General features: G+C 59.9%; 1 protein-coding gene across 1 annotated transcript; it reads right to left on the reverse strand.

Moving 5' to 3' along the window:
• Window positions 1-5,500: 5,500 nt before the first annotated feature.
• On the reverse strand, window positions 5,501-9,514 carry NPTX1 (neuronal pentraxin 1). The gene is made up of 5 exons (XM_027725336.2): window positions 8,961-9,514; window positions 8,540-8,747; window positions 7,842-8,086; window positions 7,561-7,740; window positions 5,501-7,453 (listed from the first exon to the last, which is right to left on the reverse strand). The coding sequence occupies exons 1-5, from the start codon at window positions 9,393-9,395 to the stop codon at window positions 7,232-7,234; spliced, it is 1,290 nt and encodes a 429-aa protein (XP_027581137.1). The 5' UTR covers window positions 9,396-9,514; the 3' UTR covers window positions 5,501-7,231.
• Between the last annotated feature and the right edge of the window lie 7,013 nt (window positions 9,515-16,527).

Raw genomic sequence — 16,527 nt, forward strand, 5'->3', positions numbered from 1 at the left:
AGGGGTCGAGCTGCAGCAGAGGGGCTGTGGGGTCCGGGGGGATCGGGCGACTCGGGCCCCCGAGCACCGAGACCACCGGGGCTGTGCCGGGGCTCCTCTCCCAGCTCCGGATGCTTCCACAGAGCTCATGAATATTAATGGCACCAACATATGGGATCCAGGGAGGGAGCAGAAAGCGTTGCCAATTGTGGAGCAGCCCATCCCACATCCAGCACCGGTGCATAGAGCCCCTGCCTGTCCCTGGGCGTGGGGAGGATTTGGAGGGGCTGGAAGGGAAAGGCTGGTGTGAGCTGGGGGTGGGTGCTGTCACTCTGGGCTTTGTGGGCATTCGAGATCCTGCTCACCTTTCCAGAGGGAATAAATCAGCACAGCTTTGTCCCCGCGGGGTTTTCCCCACCCCATCAGGTGTTGGGTGAGAGATTCGGGGTGTGTGGGGGCATCTGGGGGGCTGCTGCCATTGCCCAGCTTCCACAAGCACTGAGTCAGCAGCGTGAGGGAGCCCTGCCTCCCTCCTCATCCCTTCTGGCTGGAGGGGATTTATGGGGCGATCCAGACTTTTCCATCCCTCCTTCCCTCTCTGCCAGCCGGGCCGGGGGTGGCCGCTGGCGCGGGGCTGCCCTGTGGCATCTCCCACTGGCACCAGAGCCTGGGCAGGATGAGGAATGTTCAGTCTGCTGCAGGCTACTGCTGACCTGATTTCCAGCAGCGCTGTGGAACTTGGCATCTGTTGCCGATAGGGAGGGAAGTGGGGGCGTGGGGACCCCCCAGATGTGCTGCCCCAGTACCCTGGAAGGTGTGGGGAACCTGGGGGGGTTGGGGCTGCCAGGGCAGCACAGGGTGGGCTCTGGCCCCGCTTTTACCCCCCGCCCTTGTGTGCCCCCTCCTGTGCCCACCATGCTCCACAACTGCTAATTAATCAGCATAATTAGCGAGATGCTGCATCTATTTTTAATCAGCTTTGGAAGACAGAGTCTTCCTTCTGCTCCTCAGGCTCTCCGGGGGTGGAACGGGGCTTAGTCGGGGACCCTCTGGTGGGAAATAAATCCCTGTGTGCCCCTGGGATGGGGGTGGGATCCCTCGTAGGATCCCCGGCCAGAGGATCATCCCCCCAGAACTCCTTGGTGGAGTCTGAGATCCCAGCCCCTGCATAATCCATCAGGGATGAATGGGAAGGATGGAGGAAGCAGCTGTCAAGGTGGCGTTCGGCAGCAGCCGGGGAAAATCGCAGGAGGAGGAGCCCGGGAAAAGGCTGTGAAATTATTCTGAGAAGGCAAAAAGGGGGGTCAGGCCCGTGTTCCCGGCAGCTCCCTGCCCCTGGTGGGGGTGGGATGGGGAGGTATCACCTTGGAGAGGGTTGGAAGGTGTGAAAAGCAAAGTTTGCTCTGCAATTGCTGGCTCTGTGTGGCCCTGGCCAGGCCTGGTTGGGTCCCCCGGTGGGAGGAAGGGCTCGAGGAAGCCCCTTCCCCGGCTGTGCTGGCAGGATGCCCGGGCAGTGCCACAGGGACGGAGGAGACAATGCCCTGCCAGCAAAGGCTCCTGAGTGGCATTTGAGGGACAGTCACAGCGGTGACTCACTGCCTGGGACCAGAATGGTCTGTTGGCCTTGACTTAGTGCCCGGGGTGGTTTCCAGCTGCCTACTGTGCCCCAGCTGGTGCCCTGCAGCTCCAGGGTCCTGCTCCCCTCCTGCCCTCACAGGGGGCCGACGCTTTCCCTTCCTAAGCCGGGACTTCCCCCAGCCCTGCCTGGTGCCCCAGATGCAGTGTTTGGCTGCCCATCTCCCTGTGCTCCCCCTGAGCCACCTTGCAAGTGGCTCCTCGGAGCCGTGTCCCTGGGGAGCCTTGGATGGTGCTTGGCAGCCCCTGCACAGCCGGGACCCTCCCGGTGGTGCCCAGCTGAGCCCTCGACCCCCACTCGCTGCTCGGGGTGTTCACGTGCAGGTTGGAGCTGCTGCCTGAGCTCCCAACAGCATCACTGCTCATGACGCTGCTGCGTCTGGGATCCGTGCTGGGGAGGGGAAGGATGTCTTGCCTGTACACCCCCCCTCCAATTTTTGTGTGGTGAAGACAGAGGGATTTCTGTATCCTTGTGCCGACGTCTCTGTGGTTTCCCTGACGCAGCCCTGCCCAGACACGGAGCTGAGCCCCCCTTGCTGCTCCGGGGGGGCTCTTCCCGCCGCTCCCCGCCCCGCGTCTCATCCATATTTAATCCGGGTCTCCTGGAGCCATGTGCTCCCGGCACGCCGCGCAGGCCGGCACACGGCATGACACACTCGCTGCTAATTAATCCAACGGCATTTGTGAAGCGCCTCGGGTGCCGCGCGGTGATGATGCTCTGGGACGCTCCGGTCCCAGTGCCGCAGGCAGCTCCGCTCGCGGGCGGCCCCAGGCGCTCCCGTGCAGGCAGGGATGCGGGAGAGGCCGTCTCAGGACACGCTGTCTCTGGTTTTCAGGGGTGTTTCACTATAAAACGCGGCAGCTTTAATTTTTCGTCTGCCCATCACCTCCTCTCACCGCTCGGAGCCCTCGGAGGAGCCGCCCCGAGCGGGGGGAGCAGAGGACGGTGCCGGTGCCAAGGGCCCAGCGAGCGTTTCCCGCCCATGTGAGTCGCCTGCGAGGAGCCGGATCAGAGCTGTAAATCCCAGCTGTGTCCTGCCCTTAAGGACTCTCCCTCGCCCCCGTCGGTATTTCTGAGCCATCTCCCGATGGGAGCCGTGGGGCCTGTCCTCACACAGCCCAAGATCTCCATCTGCTCCGCCGCTCTAAAAGCTCCTGGATTTAGCGCTCGGTGCCGGGGCGGGAACGCGCTCCCTGATCCTTGTGCTCGCAGGGGACACGGGGCTGGCTGTCACCGGCGAGCTGGTGCCACCGAGCAGCTCCCAGCCCACAACGGCAGTTTCTGGTGCAGGGTGAGGTGTCAGGTCTGATTGATGGGCAGGGCTGCTCCTCACCTCTCCCGGGATCCTCCCTCCTTCCCGCAGGAGCTGCTGCAGCAGCCACAGCGCCGGGACACGCAGGTCGTGTGTCTGGAGCTGCTGTGGCGTCTGGAGCTGAGCGGGGAGGGATGGGCAGGGATGGCCTGGGGCTGCTCAGCCTCTCTTCTCCTGTCCCGAAGCAGCTGCGTTCATGAGGGGTTCAATACCCACAGGCTTTTGGGGGGCTGAGAGGCAGATCAAGGGTCCCTCACATCTTTGAGGAGTGTGGGCTGGGATGAGCTGGGAGGTTTGTTACCCCCTTGACACAGAAGTCTCAGCTGCTCCAGTTTCAGCCCCCTCAGCCATCCCCCACAGCCTCCCCAAGCTCTGCCGTGGCTGTGCCACTGCCTTGGGGCACAGGGCAGCCCCCCTTCCACCACAGCAGCGTTTGCCAGATACCCCAGAAAAACCAAAAAAGCCTGTTAGTGTAATTTTTTTTATTGCAGTTCAGACTGCAGAACAGCACAAGCCTCTGGCTGAGGGTATCGTTTCCTCTCCTGCAGCAGTGGGTGGGCACTGGGGTCTCACCTTGGCACGGGGATGGCTGAGGGTGGCTGTGGAGGCAGCAGCACCCTGAGGCCAGGGCCCTGCTTGGGGCTGGGGGCTGAGCATGAGGCAGGAGCTGCCACCCGTTCCCTGGGTATAAATAGCATCCCCTTGCAGGATGTAGGCTGTTCCCAGTGACACAAAACCCAACAGCCTGTCCTTGGAGCAGCTGGTTTTTGGGGGCGGGGGGGACGGTGTCTGCCTCGCTGGAGAGGGCTGGGCTGCTCCGAGGGCTGGGGAGGGGCAGTGCTGGGGGGGCTGGCAGGGGCTCTGCAGTGCTGCTGCCTTTGTAAGGCTGGCAAGATGCTGCTCTAAATCCCTTCTGCACCTGGGGGGGATCTGAGGAACTGGGGTGGGGGGAGCTCTTGGTTGCACCGTTCTCACCGCCCCTCAGTGCCCGCTGCCGTCGCACCCTGGGCCCGTGTTGCTGCCCACCCTGGCCCTGTCCTGCCCCCTCAGCCATGGCCTGAGCTCCTCAGCAGCCACCCCCTTCCTCTCTAACCACCCGTGGGGGTGATGGGTGAGTGGCACGTCACACCCAGCCTGTCCCCGCAGGGCTCAGTGAACTGCCCTGGAGCAGTTCTGGTGTGTCACCTTTCCTCCTGCCCCCAGAGGATTCCTGGTGCCCACTGTCCCTCCCGAGGGTGCCCAGCACTTGGCATTCTGCTCGTGGCTGGTGGAGTGAGAAAACACCCCGGGTCCCAGACTTGGCTCGAGGCATCTCCCTCGCCCTGTTCTTTGTATTCCAATGGTTATGGCTTGAGGCATCCTGGAAAGGACCTGGAGCAGCCACAAGAACAAACACTCTGGAGGAGGAGAGGCTTTATGAGGGTGGCAGGGGTTGGGTGAAGGACAGAGACCCCGGGGTGGCTGCTGGAGGTGTGGGAGGTGGCAGGTGACCAGGCAGGGACACCATTAGCTGTGGCAGCCAGTGTGAGAAACAAGAAGAGAAAGGCTGTTTGTAATTAGCAGAGGCTGCAGGGGCTGGAGATGTTGCTTGGGGAGATGCAGCACAAGTGGCCACAGGGCCCTCACTGTGACCCTCACCATGGCCATCACCAGCCCCTGGAAGCTGAGACTCGCTGGCTACACGTGTGGCAGGAGTGAGGGCTCTGCTGGGTTACACCAGCAGCGTCCCTTGGGGCTGTCACCATGTCCTCGCTGTCATGGAGGAAGGAAGGACAGTGCTGGTGTCACCATGTCCTGCCCGTGCCCCAGGCAGCAGCACAGGACTGGACCCACACGGCTCCTGTTCCCAGCTGCTGTGGGATGGGGAGTTACAGGGGGCTCTGTGTGGGAGTGGATTGTTTTTGACTGGCTTTAAGGAGTAAATAACAATTTCCCTACTTGTATCTTTGATTCCATAAGCAATTTATCTGGCACAGCTGCTCTGCTGCAGGTGTGGGACAGGTGGGAAGTTGTAGCACCCAGGGACAGCATCGGGCACACTGTGCTGCCCTGCCCGTGGCTGTGGCACACGGGTGGCCTCCAGCCCCATCACACACCGAGCCAGTTGCTGAGATTCCCCCCCTGGAGTGCTGCCTTCCAGGAACTGTGTCCCAAGCCCCGCCTGGCTCCCGAGGGACAAGCGAACGCCTCGGGGCAGCCGCTGCCCGGGGGGTGGGAGCAGAGGACACCGGTCCCAGGGGTTGTCACGATGCCCACAGCAGAGCCCTGGGGGTGTCACTGTTCCCTCATGCCAGCCTGGCAGGACCTGGAGGGAGCTGAGCTTCCAGCCTGTGTCTTGGGGAAAAAATACATCAATCTGTGTGATGTGTTACATAAACCAGTGAAAGATACGGTCTAAGGGCACAGGACAGGAGAAGGAGAGAGCCTGGCAGGCAGGCTCAGAGGGTGCCTGAGCCAGTTCCAAGGGGAACTGGGCAGAAATCCTGCTTTACACAGACAAAACCTCCCTCTGGAAAAAGACCAGCTCCCGAGCACTGGCTGCTCAGGGAACGGACACATGTGAGAGAACCCGGTGTCTTTCTTCACTCTTTATTGTGTAAAAATAAAGTCAACAATTCATGTAATCCCAGCAATAAAATGGAAAAAGCATGAGAATCCGTAGAAACAGTGCATTGTCAGAACTGCCGATGCGGGCCGGATGCGGGGGTATCGGAACCCGTTCAAATCCCAAAGGAGACAGAGCCAGAATAGGAAAAATGTACAGCTTTGGTTAGCAAAATAATGACAAATTAAGATACATTAATCTCTCCCCTACTGTACACTATGTACACTGTGTTGACATCACACCCTTTTGTGGTTATTTTTTGGCAAATCCAACGCACCTGGGGCTGGAGGTGAAACCTGTGCCGCGGTCTCGTTGTTCTCAGCAGGTTGTGCTTGTCGCCGATGTGAACAGGGGCTTGGGAGGAACTCAAATTAACTCACGGTGGTTTGGGGTTTGGCTTGGAAAAAGGGCACAGTTGAAGATCCGCTGCCCTGAGCCCCGGCCGTGCAGGTGTCTCGCTCTGGGGTGTCGCTGCCTGTGCCAGGTCCCCAGATCGGCGGTGGCCGGGCCGGCTCTGTGCTCCCGGCCGGGGGCCGTGGCCGTCCCGGCTCCGCACGGGCCCCTCCGCTCCGCACGTCTCTTTGCCGCATCTTTGGAGTTGGTGGGGAGGCTCTGGAGCCCTGTGTGAATTCTCTGCCTCATCCTCCACTGCCGCCCAGGGCAGCCCTGGGTGGGCAGGGAGGGGGCTGGGGGGTGATTTCTGCAATCTGTAGTACAAACCAGGAGTTTAGAAAAGGAAACCATACAAAATGCATCTGTTATCTCAAAATACGCTTCTTTATCTCTTTTTATCCTGCAGAATCTCAAAGCACTTTTTTTTTCCTCAGGGAGCACTGATAATTCTATTTTTTTTATCTTCATAAAAATACCCTTTTTTTTTTTTAATTGGTAATAAACTTCCCTTTACAGTAAGAGAAACAAGAGAGTGTATTATCAAAAGCAGAAAGGCTTCAGACCTGTCAGTGGGAGCTGGACTTGAGGGGACGGTAAAGGCTATTTGTCACCAGCTAGGAGGCCTCGGGGGGCTGCAGGCGGCGGGGCCGGGGGTACCTGAGTGCGGCAGGTTGGGGAGCGGGGCCAGTGGGGGGGTCCCGCCGGGGGTCCCGCCCCGGTGCCCGCCGCAGCCCGGGGCTATGGCTGTGGTGCTCGGGAGCAGCGCCGGCCGGGGAAGGGGGCACTGGGGCTCACCTGGGAAGGGGGGGGTGTCTCCTTACCCCAGGGGTGGGAACGGAGGGGTTGCCCCCTCCTTGGAGTCCCAGCCGCTGTTACAGTCCCGGCTTGGAGCACAACTGGAGGGGATGCTGCAGCTTTCCCCCGGCTCCGGGGCCACCACCCTCCCGGGGGGGTCAGGCTGGAGAAAGAGGAGCCCCGGGGGGCTCCTGTCCGGGCCCCGCAGCCTTTTAAGGCGCCGGTGCCCGGGGGAAGCGGCGGCGAAGCAGGGGCCGGGCTCGGGGGGGCGGCGGGGGGGGCGCAGCCGCGCCAGGCCAAGGCACGCAGGCGTTGAAGGACGTTGGCAAGACAGAAACCGGAGGGTCGTGGGGCTCCGGGGGCGGGTGCCCCACTGCCGGGGCATCCCTGCGCCCGGGACGAGACGGGTGGCTTCGTTCTCAGTTGTTTTTGCGCAAAAAAAAAAAAAAGGAGGAAAACAAAAATAAATCAAAGAACCCGCTGAGGAGGTTTCTCTCGCGTGTCCGTGGCTCTAGTTGAGCTGGCGACAGGCCTCGAAAGTCCACTTGGTGGCCCCGCCGTAGATGTCGATGTTGGACTCGGCCCAGGCGATGACGTTCCCCGCGAGCGCCTTGGAGCTGCAGGTGGCCAGCCCGTACACCTCGCCGGGGCTCAGCTTGCGGTCCCACACGTTGAAGTGGGCCAGCTCCCCCACGAAGGCCTGCGTGGCGTCGAACCCGCCGCCCAGCGTGTCCTGCGGAGGAGCCGCCGTCACCGGGGGCACGGGGCCGGGCGGCCCCGTCCTTCCCTCGGGTGTGCCCAGCCCAGCTGGGACCCCCACGCCTGCCCCCCGGCCCTTACCTGCTCCTGGCCCAGCACCAGGACCCCCTGGGGCTTGATGGGGTGGTAGGGGGCCAGGTTCTCGCCGTTGCCCGTCTGTGTGCCGTCCTGGTAGGCTTCCCACACGCCGTCCCTCGTGGTCCAGGTGACACAGATGTGGTGCCACTTGCCGTCGTTGATGACAAAGGGCAGTTTGGCCACCTGTGGGCAGTGGGTCAGGGTGGTGAACAGTGGGGCACCCCACGCTGTCCCCCCAGCCCGTTCCCCCCTCCCAGCACCCTCCACAGTCCCTGGAGCTGTACCTTGTCATTGATGAGGATCTCCATGGGGTTGTTGCCCCACTCGATGAGCACCAGCTCGTTCGCCTGCCCGGGCACAGCGTAGGAGAAGGGGGTGCCCATGCCGGGGGAGGCGTTGGACTTGATCCACATGCAGATGCTGAAGGCATACATCTCGGGCAGGCTCTTCTTCACCTTGGCGTACATGTAGTTGGTGCGGAGCGGGAAGGTGAGCTGGAACCTGTCCGGGGGCCGGTTGTCCTTCTGGCCTGTGGGAGTGGAGGGTCGGTGGGCTCCGGCCAGATCCCCCCTCTGTCCCTTTGGGGGTTCCCCCCCCTCCCCACCCCGTTATGTAACGGGCCTTGAGATGGCAGCGAGGAGCAAATCCCTCCGGAGCCGCGCGGCTCCCTAATCCCCGGGGCGGGCGGAGGCCGGAGCATCCCCGGCTGCAGAGCCCGCGGGCACCGGCTGCCCCAACCCGATAACGGTTTGGGTTGGGAGGGAACTTAGAGACCGGCCAGTTCCGACCCCCTGCCAGGGGGAAAGCAAAGCTGGGGGCGAGGGACCGCTCCGGGGGTGGGAAATGGGACAGCTCGGCAGAGCCGCCCGCGGGAGCGGCCCCGCATCAGCCGGCAGCGCCCGGTCCCCGGCGGCGGGGGGAGCTCCGGAAGGCGGCCCGGGGGTCCCGCGGCGGGCGGGGGTGGGTGGGCAGCGCCCGGTACCTTTCTCCAGGTCGCTGATGCGCTGGTGCAGCGAGGTGAGGGTGCTCTCGATCTTGCCGCGCTCCTCAGACTCGTTGCGGGGGCTGAGCTTGCCCTCCTCCAGGCTGTTCACCCGCGACAGCACCTGCTTCTCCAGGTCGTCGATCTTATTTTGCAGGATGTCCTTCAGGTTGTTGGTCTGGCTGGAGGAGTTCATCCTGCTGAACTGCTACAAGGGGCGAGCAGAGGAACAGGCTGTCACCGCCGGGCAGCGGCTCCCGGTGCCCGCCTGTGCGGGTCCCGCGGCGCCCCATGCCCCGATGCGCGGGTCTCCCGATCCCGGTGCCCGGCTCCCCTGATGCCCGGCTCCGCGGGTCTCCCGATCCCGGTGCCCGGCTCGGCGGCTCCCCCGGTGCCCGGCTCCCCGGGTCTCCTCGCGTACCTCCAGGTTCTCCAGCCGGGTTTTCAGGGACTGCAGCGTCTGCCCCAGCTGGCTGAGGGTCTCGGCGGCGGGCGGTCGCGACAGGTCGCCCATGGTGTTCTTGGCGAAGCCTTTCCTGCCTTTGGCCTCGCCGGGCTCCAGCACGCTCTGGCTCTCGCAGCGGCCCAGTTTGGCCGTGAGCTCGCGGATCGTCTCCTTCTGGTTCATGATCGTCTCCTTCTGCTGCAGCACCGTCTCCCGCAGCTGCAGCACGGTGCCCTTCAGCTCCTCGGCCGAGCCGGTGCCCAGCGCCGAGGCCGCGCACACGTCCCCGTCCAGCGGCACCGAGGTGCAGACGAAGCGCGTCTGCCCCAGTCCCTGTCCCAGCGCCGGCCCCAGCGCCGGCCCCAGCAGCAGCAGCAGCGGGACGAGGCTGCCGGGCGGCCCCGCAGCCATGGCTCCGCTCGGCTCCGCTCGCTCCGGGCCGGCTCCGGCTCCGCTGCGGCGCCGCCGCTTTATAGCGCCCGGGCGGGGCCCGCGGGACGTCACGGAGCGTGGAATCCCGGCCCGCGGCGGGGGGGTCCCGCGGGGAGGGGGCGCGACAGCGAGCGAGAGAGTGTGCGAGAGAGTGAGCGTGTGCGAGTGAGCGTGTGCGAGTGAGCGTGTGCGAGTGAGCGTGCCCGCGTGTCCCTGTCCGTGTGTGCGGGGGGGCCGCGTGTGTCGGTGGGCGGGAGCGCGGATGGGCGCGGGAGTGGGCGGCGCGCGTGGGTAGCGGAGATCGTGCAGCGGGGGGTGTGCGGGGTGTGTGTGTGCGGGGTGTCTGTGTGTGTGTGCGGGGGATGCGTGTGCAGGGTGTGCGTGTGTATGCGGGGTGTCTGTGTGCGGGGTGTGTGTGTGTGCGGGTGTGTGTGTGCGGGGTGTCTGTGTGTGCGGGGTGCCTGTGTGCGGGTGTGTGTGTGCGGGGGTGTGTGTGTGCGGGGTGTGTGTGTGCGGGGTGTCTGTGTGTGCGGGTGTGTGTGTGTGCGGGTGTGTGTGTGTGCAGGGTGTCTGTGTGCGGGTGTGTGTGTGCGGGGGTGTGTGTGTGCGGGGTGTCTGTGTGTGCGGGATGTCTGTGTGTGCGGGGGTGTGTGCGGGGGTGTGCCCGTGCACGCGGGCAGTGCGTGTGCCTGCGGGTGCACGTGCGTGTGCGGGGGTGCTGGCACAGCGCTGTGTGCGCTCGGGGCCGGGGGTGCCCGCGCCGGGGGTTCGGGGGTGTTGCCGGGGGTGCCCGTGTGCGGTCCGGGGCAGCCCCCCGGGCTCGGTGCCGCCTGGGGCGTGGGGCCGTTCCCGTGCACTGCCCGGGAGCAGCGGAGCCGCTGGAGCACAGACGGGCCCGGTGGCTGCGTGTCCCCAGGGTCAGATGCACCCGCTGGTGCCGGTGCCCAGCTCCGCTGTGGGCACGGGGGAGCAGTCGCTGCTTTGCCGCTTTTTTAATCAGGGAGGAAAACCACCCGGGTAGTATCTGGAGCTGTCCTTGGTGGGAATAGCTCGTGGCTGTTGGAATTGTCGCTTTTCTCATCTTCAGCACTTCATCCAAGACCGGTTCCCCTTAAGCCCTGGAGCAGTGAGTGTGCAGTGTCCCCCTGCACTTGTGCCCCACGTCCTGCCCTCTGCCAACACACCTGAGCATGAGTGAGACTGTCCTGGCCCTGCAGCCCCAGGCCCCTGAGCTTCTCCTGCCTGTTGGCTTTATCCTTGTCTTCTCTCTGTGATACTCTATCGTGATAGAAAATCCCTGACCTGGAGAGCAGCCTGGGGGGGTAAATGGTGGAGCGTGTGTGGTCCCCTCTGCTCAGCTCACAGCTCGGCTCACCCAGTGCTACAGCAGCACATATGGCTGGAGTATTTACATAATGCCAAGTTATCCTGTGAAATATGAAGCAATTAATTTTGATTAGTGAAGTGGGCCAGTAAAATACAAAGGCTTTCAGTCCATGGATCTGCAAAAGATAAAACACAGCCACTCTGTGGTCCTTTACCCTTTGATCTCCTCTCTGGAAAGGGCCTGAGGAGCCCTCGCCGGGGCTGGAGCTCCCCAAGTGGCTCATGGTGATACTTGTGACTGGGTTTGATGCCTTTTCTTTAGCAGGTCTTTATCCAACCCCTAGAGGTTTGTGACACACTGCTTTAGCATGGAGTGTTTCCTCCTCAAAGGCACCTCAGCTGCCCTTGGGAGACCCTTTCCCCATCCAGCCATGCTCTGTGGGTTATAGTTAAAGCAGCATTTTATGGCCAAACTCAGGGGCTTGGGGTTGTCAGCAGAAAGAGGACGGCAGGTTGGCAAACCCTGTGATGCTCTGCTGTGGCTGGGTCTGTCCATTAATGCCAGCCCAGGGAATACAGGGCAGCGCTGGGACAAAAGAGTCCAAGAGGTCTGGAGCTGTGCTGGGGTGCTCAGCACCTCTGGGCACCTTCATGGGCATCCTGTAGTGCTTTTGTCGCTGTCTCCACCCAACCTGTCCTATCACTCCTGGGGACTGCAGAGAGTTATTCCCTAAGACTCCTGGGTCTCACTGCTGCTCCTGCCCCGTGCAGTTCAGAGCCCCTGAAAGCTATGAGTTCACCTGTGATGCTGCTTACCTGGGTTGCTGCTCACCCCTGGGGCTGCTAATCTGTGGTGGTGTTCACTTCTGGGGCTGCTCACACCTCTGGGGCTGCTCACCTGCTTTGCTGCATGAAATTCTGCTTGAAAATCTACATTTCCACCCAGTTGTTCCCTTCTGGCTTTATTGCCCTGGTTACTGTCCCTGCTGCTGGCTCTCTGTGCTGTACAGCATTTCAGTGCAACAGGAATGGGGCAGGGGGGAGATAAGGAGAGGACAAGCAGGATGGAGGTTACTGGGCAAACCAGTCTCCCTTCTGTGCTGGTTTGGTTTGGGGATGGTTTTGTTTTTTGGTTTTTTTTTAGCAAAGGGGTTCTATGGAAAAGGCTGAAAAGACTGCAGGTCTAATCCTTCTGCCACAGGCAGGAACACAACCCAAAAATGATGTTACTGCAGGCAATAGAATTACACCAGTGTAAACTGGTCTGAGAGGCAGCAGAGTCGGGTCCCACCTCTGTTAACATCTCCACAGTGTTGCCAGAGCTGCGCGTGTCACTGAACCAATTTACCTCGGAATCTTTTGTCATCCACTGCACATTATGCGGAGATGAGACCAAGGTGACAAATGCAATAAGATAAACACTTGGATACTATGGTGATGGAGACCACGGAAATGCCTGGATAGGAAGAAACAACAAAGCTGCGCTACAAGAGATAAGCAAAATAACCCCCGTGGCTCCTAATGCAAAGAAAGAACTAGAAAATATGATCAAGATTTCAGCTTTCCCAGAATCACTGAATCATGCAGTAGGATCTGTTATTGCTTCTGTAGATTTAGGAGCTGTGTGGCTGTAATGAAATAATGGAGCCCCCATCATTTTTAACTCTTCTCTTGCCTCTTCCCCAGCGCTCAGTAGCAGCTGATTGATGGCTCTGTAGCTGAAAAGAGCTGAGCACAGCTCTCAAGGACCCTCGGAGATGATTTAGCTCTGAACAGGAGCCAGCAGGCACATTTGTATTTGTGATGGACGAGGATCGTTGTGGACAGCCCGGGGTGCTCCCCCCAGGGCCCGGCAGCCCCGGCTGCCTGTGCCCTCTGCCAGCACAGAGGTGAGGGGTGTAAATGTTCCATCTGGTCGACACTAACCTTTGTGTGGGAACAGCAGAATTACAAATGCAGAAAGGACAGTTTTTAAAGTGGACAAATCTCTTTAATCCCAGGAGCTGGAGCCCCAGGGAGCAGGCAGTGGAAGCTGTCTCTCCTGCCTGTGCAGCCTGCTGTACATAAACCATCTCCTGTGGGGTGATGCTGATTCCGCATTTCAGTCTCCTCTGCGGAGTGGGAACAATAAGATCCGTTATGGGATGGAGGCAGTTTTGCAATGGGAAATAGCAATGGGTACATTTCCCTGAGTGAGAAGCCCAGGTCCTTTTGTTTGTGCACGGAGCTGCTGATTGTGCTGGTTGTGCCCATGTTGTCACTGAGGTTTCTGAAAGGATCATCCACTCCAGCCCCTGGCCGTGCACCCCCATCCCCAGTGTACTCCAAGCAGGATGTGACTGTAGCTATGAGGCTGTTTCCTTGGAGGGTTTTGTGGGTTTTTTTAATATAAAGGCTCGTTCTTAGGAAAATTGCAGCAAGGTCTCTGGTCACAGAACCACTGGCTATGCGGAGCCCAGATGTGAGTGGAGCAGGATCCACTCCAAAGCCCTTTTCCTTCTGCAGCTGGACCAGGTGTAGGGAACCAGTCCACAGCTCTGAGCTGCTCCATGGTTCTGTTTGAGAATAGTGTGTATGCAGAATATTTTTGTATTGTGCCTGCTAAGCTGTGCAGCTGTCACTGGAGCAGCTCGGGCAGGGGTGCAGCCAGTGCAGACACCGCGTGTGAGGTGGAGTATTCCCGTCTGTGACAGACACACTTTGCACTGGAGTTGGGAATTCTGCTGCATTTTGCTGCAGTCTTTCTTTGCAGATCTCTCCCTCTCTCTCTCTCTCTCTCTCTCTGTCTCTCCCTCTCTCACACATTCACTCTCTCCCTTTTTCCCCTTCCCTTTCTTTTGCTGTTCCCATCTCAAAAGTCAGGTTCCTCCTAAACTGCCTGACATTTACACCCAGTGAGAATGAGGAGTGTGGTCTCTGTACCAGTAGGTTTCTGTGATGCTATAGGGACACAGCTCCTTTCATTACAAATAATTAATTTAGCTCTATATTGCATAACATCCTAAAAAGCTTTCTAGGGCAGTCTCATGCTAGCTGGATGCACAGATCCTATCAATATTACATTACATTTGGGTACAACAGTTATGAAGTTTCATTAAAAATTTAATTTGTGGTTTAAAACTGCAGCATTCCCTTAAAAGTGTAGCAGAGAAACCATTCTGGTTGCTGGAGGACTGAGCTTGCATTAGCCAAAATTGCAGTGAGAGCTGCAGAAGGGGCTTGGGATGGTGGTGATAATCCCTGCACAGGAATCCAGGGCTGGACCGGAGCAGGAGGGAGCTCAGGGTTGGCATCAGGCTGTGCTGGGTCCCGCTGGGCTCCTGCCAGTTTTGGGGTTTTTATCTGAGACCAGAATTAAACCTGTGCCTGTGGTCACCCCAGGAAAGGCCTTGGCCCATCCTCACTGTGCCCCACGTGTGCCCATCTGGGGGGAGTTTTTGGGTGAAGAAGGTGGTGAGACCCGAGGAGCACAGAATGAGGGATGTGTGCCATGGGAGCATGGAATGAGAGGGATTTGTGCCATGGGAGCATGGAATGAGAGGGATGTGTGCCATGGGAGCATGGAATGAGAGGGATTTGTGCCATGGAATCATGGAATGAGAGGGATGTGTGCCATGGGAGCATGGAATGAGAGGGATTTGTGCAATGGGATTGTGGAATGAGAGGGATTTGTGCCATGCCCCGGGCTGTGGGGTGGGAGCTGGGCTGGAGCCCCGGAGCTGTGAGCCCGGCAGTCCCAGAGGATGCTGCTGCCGCCTTTGTAGATGACAGACATCCTCCTGCACTGGTGTGAATGAAGAACCTCCTTCCCGGCAGCGCAGCGGCCGACAGCCGGAGCGGGGAGGCGGGAGCGGGAGCAGGGCCGGTGTCATGTTTTGTTAATGAGGCTTTGCTGTGACGCCTCAGCAGCGGAGCTGAATGGAGGCAGGTTCCAACATCCCACATCCGCCCCGCCGTCTCGGAATTGATTTGTGCAGGAATTCCCCCCTGTCTGCGCTCACACACGTCAGGACCAGACCATCCCTCAAGTCGTTTTTCAGCTCTCTCAGGATTTTCCTACAGTAAGAAAAGCAGGATGCTGGCTGTGGGATGGATCCCAGCTCCTGGGCAGGACACAGACCTCCCAGTCCTACCCAGCTGATGGGGTTGGAGCTGCTGCTCCTGCCCTCCCACCGCCGGGCTGTGACACAGGGACGGTCCCTCCAGTCCCCCAACTCTGTCCGTGGGGTCTCACAGGGCTTGGCCTCTCTGCTGCACCCACAGGTGACAAACGGTGACTCTGTATGTTATAAAAACCACGTTTGTCATTTTTCCCCCCTTGTCCAACAAACAAGGTGATATTCCCAGCCAGAGCAGGGTTTGGAGGGGTCAGCACCGTGCTGGTGTTGGCTGTGGTCTCTGCAGGGATCACTTCCCCTCCCCCCGGAGAGGATAATAATGGGGAGTGGGTTCCTAAATCCCTTAAGCTTCTTTGATAGCTTCAATATTTATCTGTAATCCTACTGGTGCTTCTGAACAGACACAGCTCTGTGTCCCTGCTGCTCTGGGGCTTCTTCCCACCTTGCAGCGTTCCCTTTCCGTGGGAGAAGAGGCAGGGCAGGATGAGAAGGAAACATCAAAAGCAGTGACACTACCGTGCCCTAGTTTTTTCCATGATTATTTATTATTTTGCAGTCTCTTGCTCCCTTTCTCCCACGCTCTCTCCTCTGATCTGTTAATGTGCTGTGGTGGGTTGACCCAGGCTGGACACCAGGTGCCCCCAAAGCTGCTGCATCGCTCTCCTCCTCAGCTGAGGGGGAGAGAAAATAGAGTAAAAGGCTCATGGGGTGAGATAAGGGCAGGGAGAGATCAGTCAGCAATTACTGTCACAGGCAAACAGACTGGACTTGGGGAAATCAGTTTATTACCAATCAAATCAGAGTATGATAATGAGAAATAAAAACTAAATCTTAAAACACCTTCCCCTCCCTTCTTCCCGGGCTCATCTTCACCCCTGAGTTCTCTCCCTCCCCCCCCCCCAGCAGTGCTGAGGGACAGGAACAGGGCTATGGTCAGTTCATCCCGGGATGTGTCTGCAGCTCCTTCCTCCTCAGGACTCCTCACTCCTCCCACTCTGCCCCTGCTCCAGCCTGGGCTCCTCCATGGGTCACAGAAGCCAGCCCTGTGGCCCCCCCACTGCCAAAACCTTGTCACACAAACCCAAAATGGGCGTGTGGAGACTGGGAATGCTTCCATGCCCACCTCTGGGATGGAGCAGAAAGGAGGATGAGTGGGTGGCAGGACAAGCGTGGAAGGAGTTCCGAGTGCACGTGGGGCACAGGGATGGGCAGCCTGGGCCAGGCAGGGTGTGTGCCAGAGCAGGTACAGGGCCAGCCTGGGATCAGGGAGTTCTGTGCTGGCACCTGCTCCCACCAGGGAGAAGCTGGAGCAGAGCTGGCGAGGTCTGGGAGAGGCAGTGCTTCCCAAAGCAGGAACACTCTGGTGCTTGGTGGTGGGGGAGGGATCTGATCATCTGTGCCAGTGTCAGTTCGTGTTTGTGCTCGTGATGGTTTGGAGTTAAAATACAGAAGGTTTGAAAACCAGGATAGATAAAAATGCTGCAAGGCATCAGGAGTCCCTTGTGTTTGGTGCTTTCAGGGCTGACCCTGAGCTCAAGTGCAGCTTTTAGTGGGGAAAGGGGCTGTCAGGACACCGAGATTCTCCACTGGCAAGGCCGCAGCAGGGCTGGGGATGGCACTGATTCCTGTACAGGGTCGGAGGCTCAAGAAGCTGCAGAGAGAGTGAG

Source organism: Pipra filicauda, unplaced genomic scaffold (assembly GCF_003945595.2).
Source record: "Pipra filicauda isolate LSUMZ 115617 unplaced genomic scaffold, ASM394559v2 scaffold80_size11013439_pilon, whole genome shotgun sequence".
Lineage (NCBI taxonomy): Eukaryota > Metazoa > Chordata > Aves > Passeriformes > Pipridae > Pipra > Pipra filicauda.

Coding starts and splice junctions, on each gene's coding strand:
- NPTX1 (XM_027725336.2), bottom strand. CDS start 9,395: ATGGCTGCGGGGCCGCCCGGCAGCCTCGTCCCGCTGCTGCTGCTGCTG. Junction 8,748..8,960: donor CCCGGCTGGAGAACCTGGAG/GTACGCGAGGAG, acceptor CGCCCCTTGTAG/CAGTTCAGCAGGATGAACTC. Junction 7,741..7,841: donor AGATCCTCATCAATGACAAG/GTACAGCTCCAG, acceptor CACTGCCCACAG/GTGGCCAAACTGCCCTTTGT.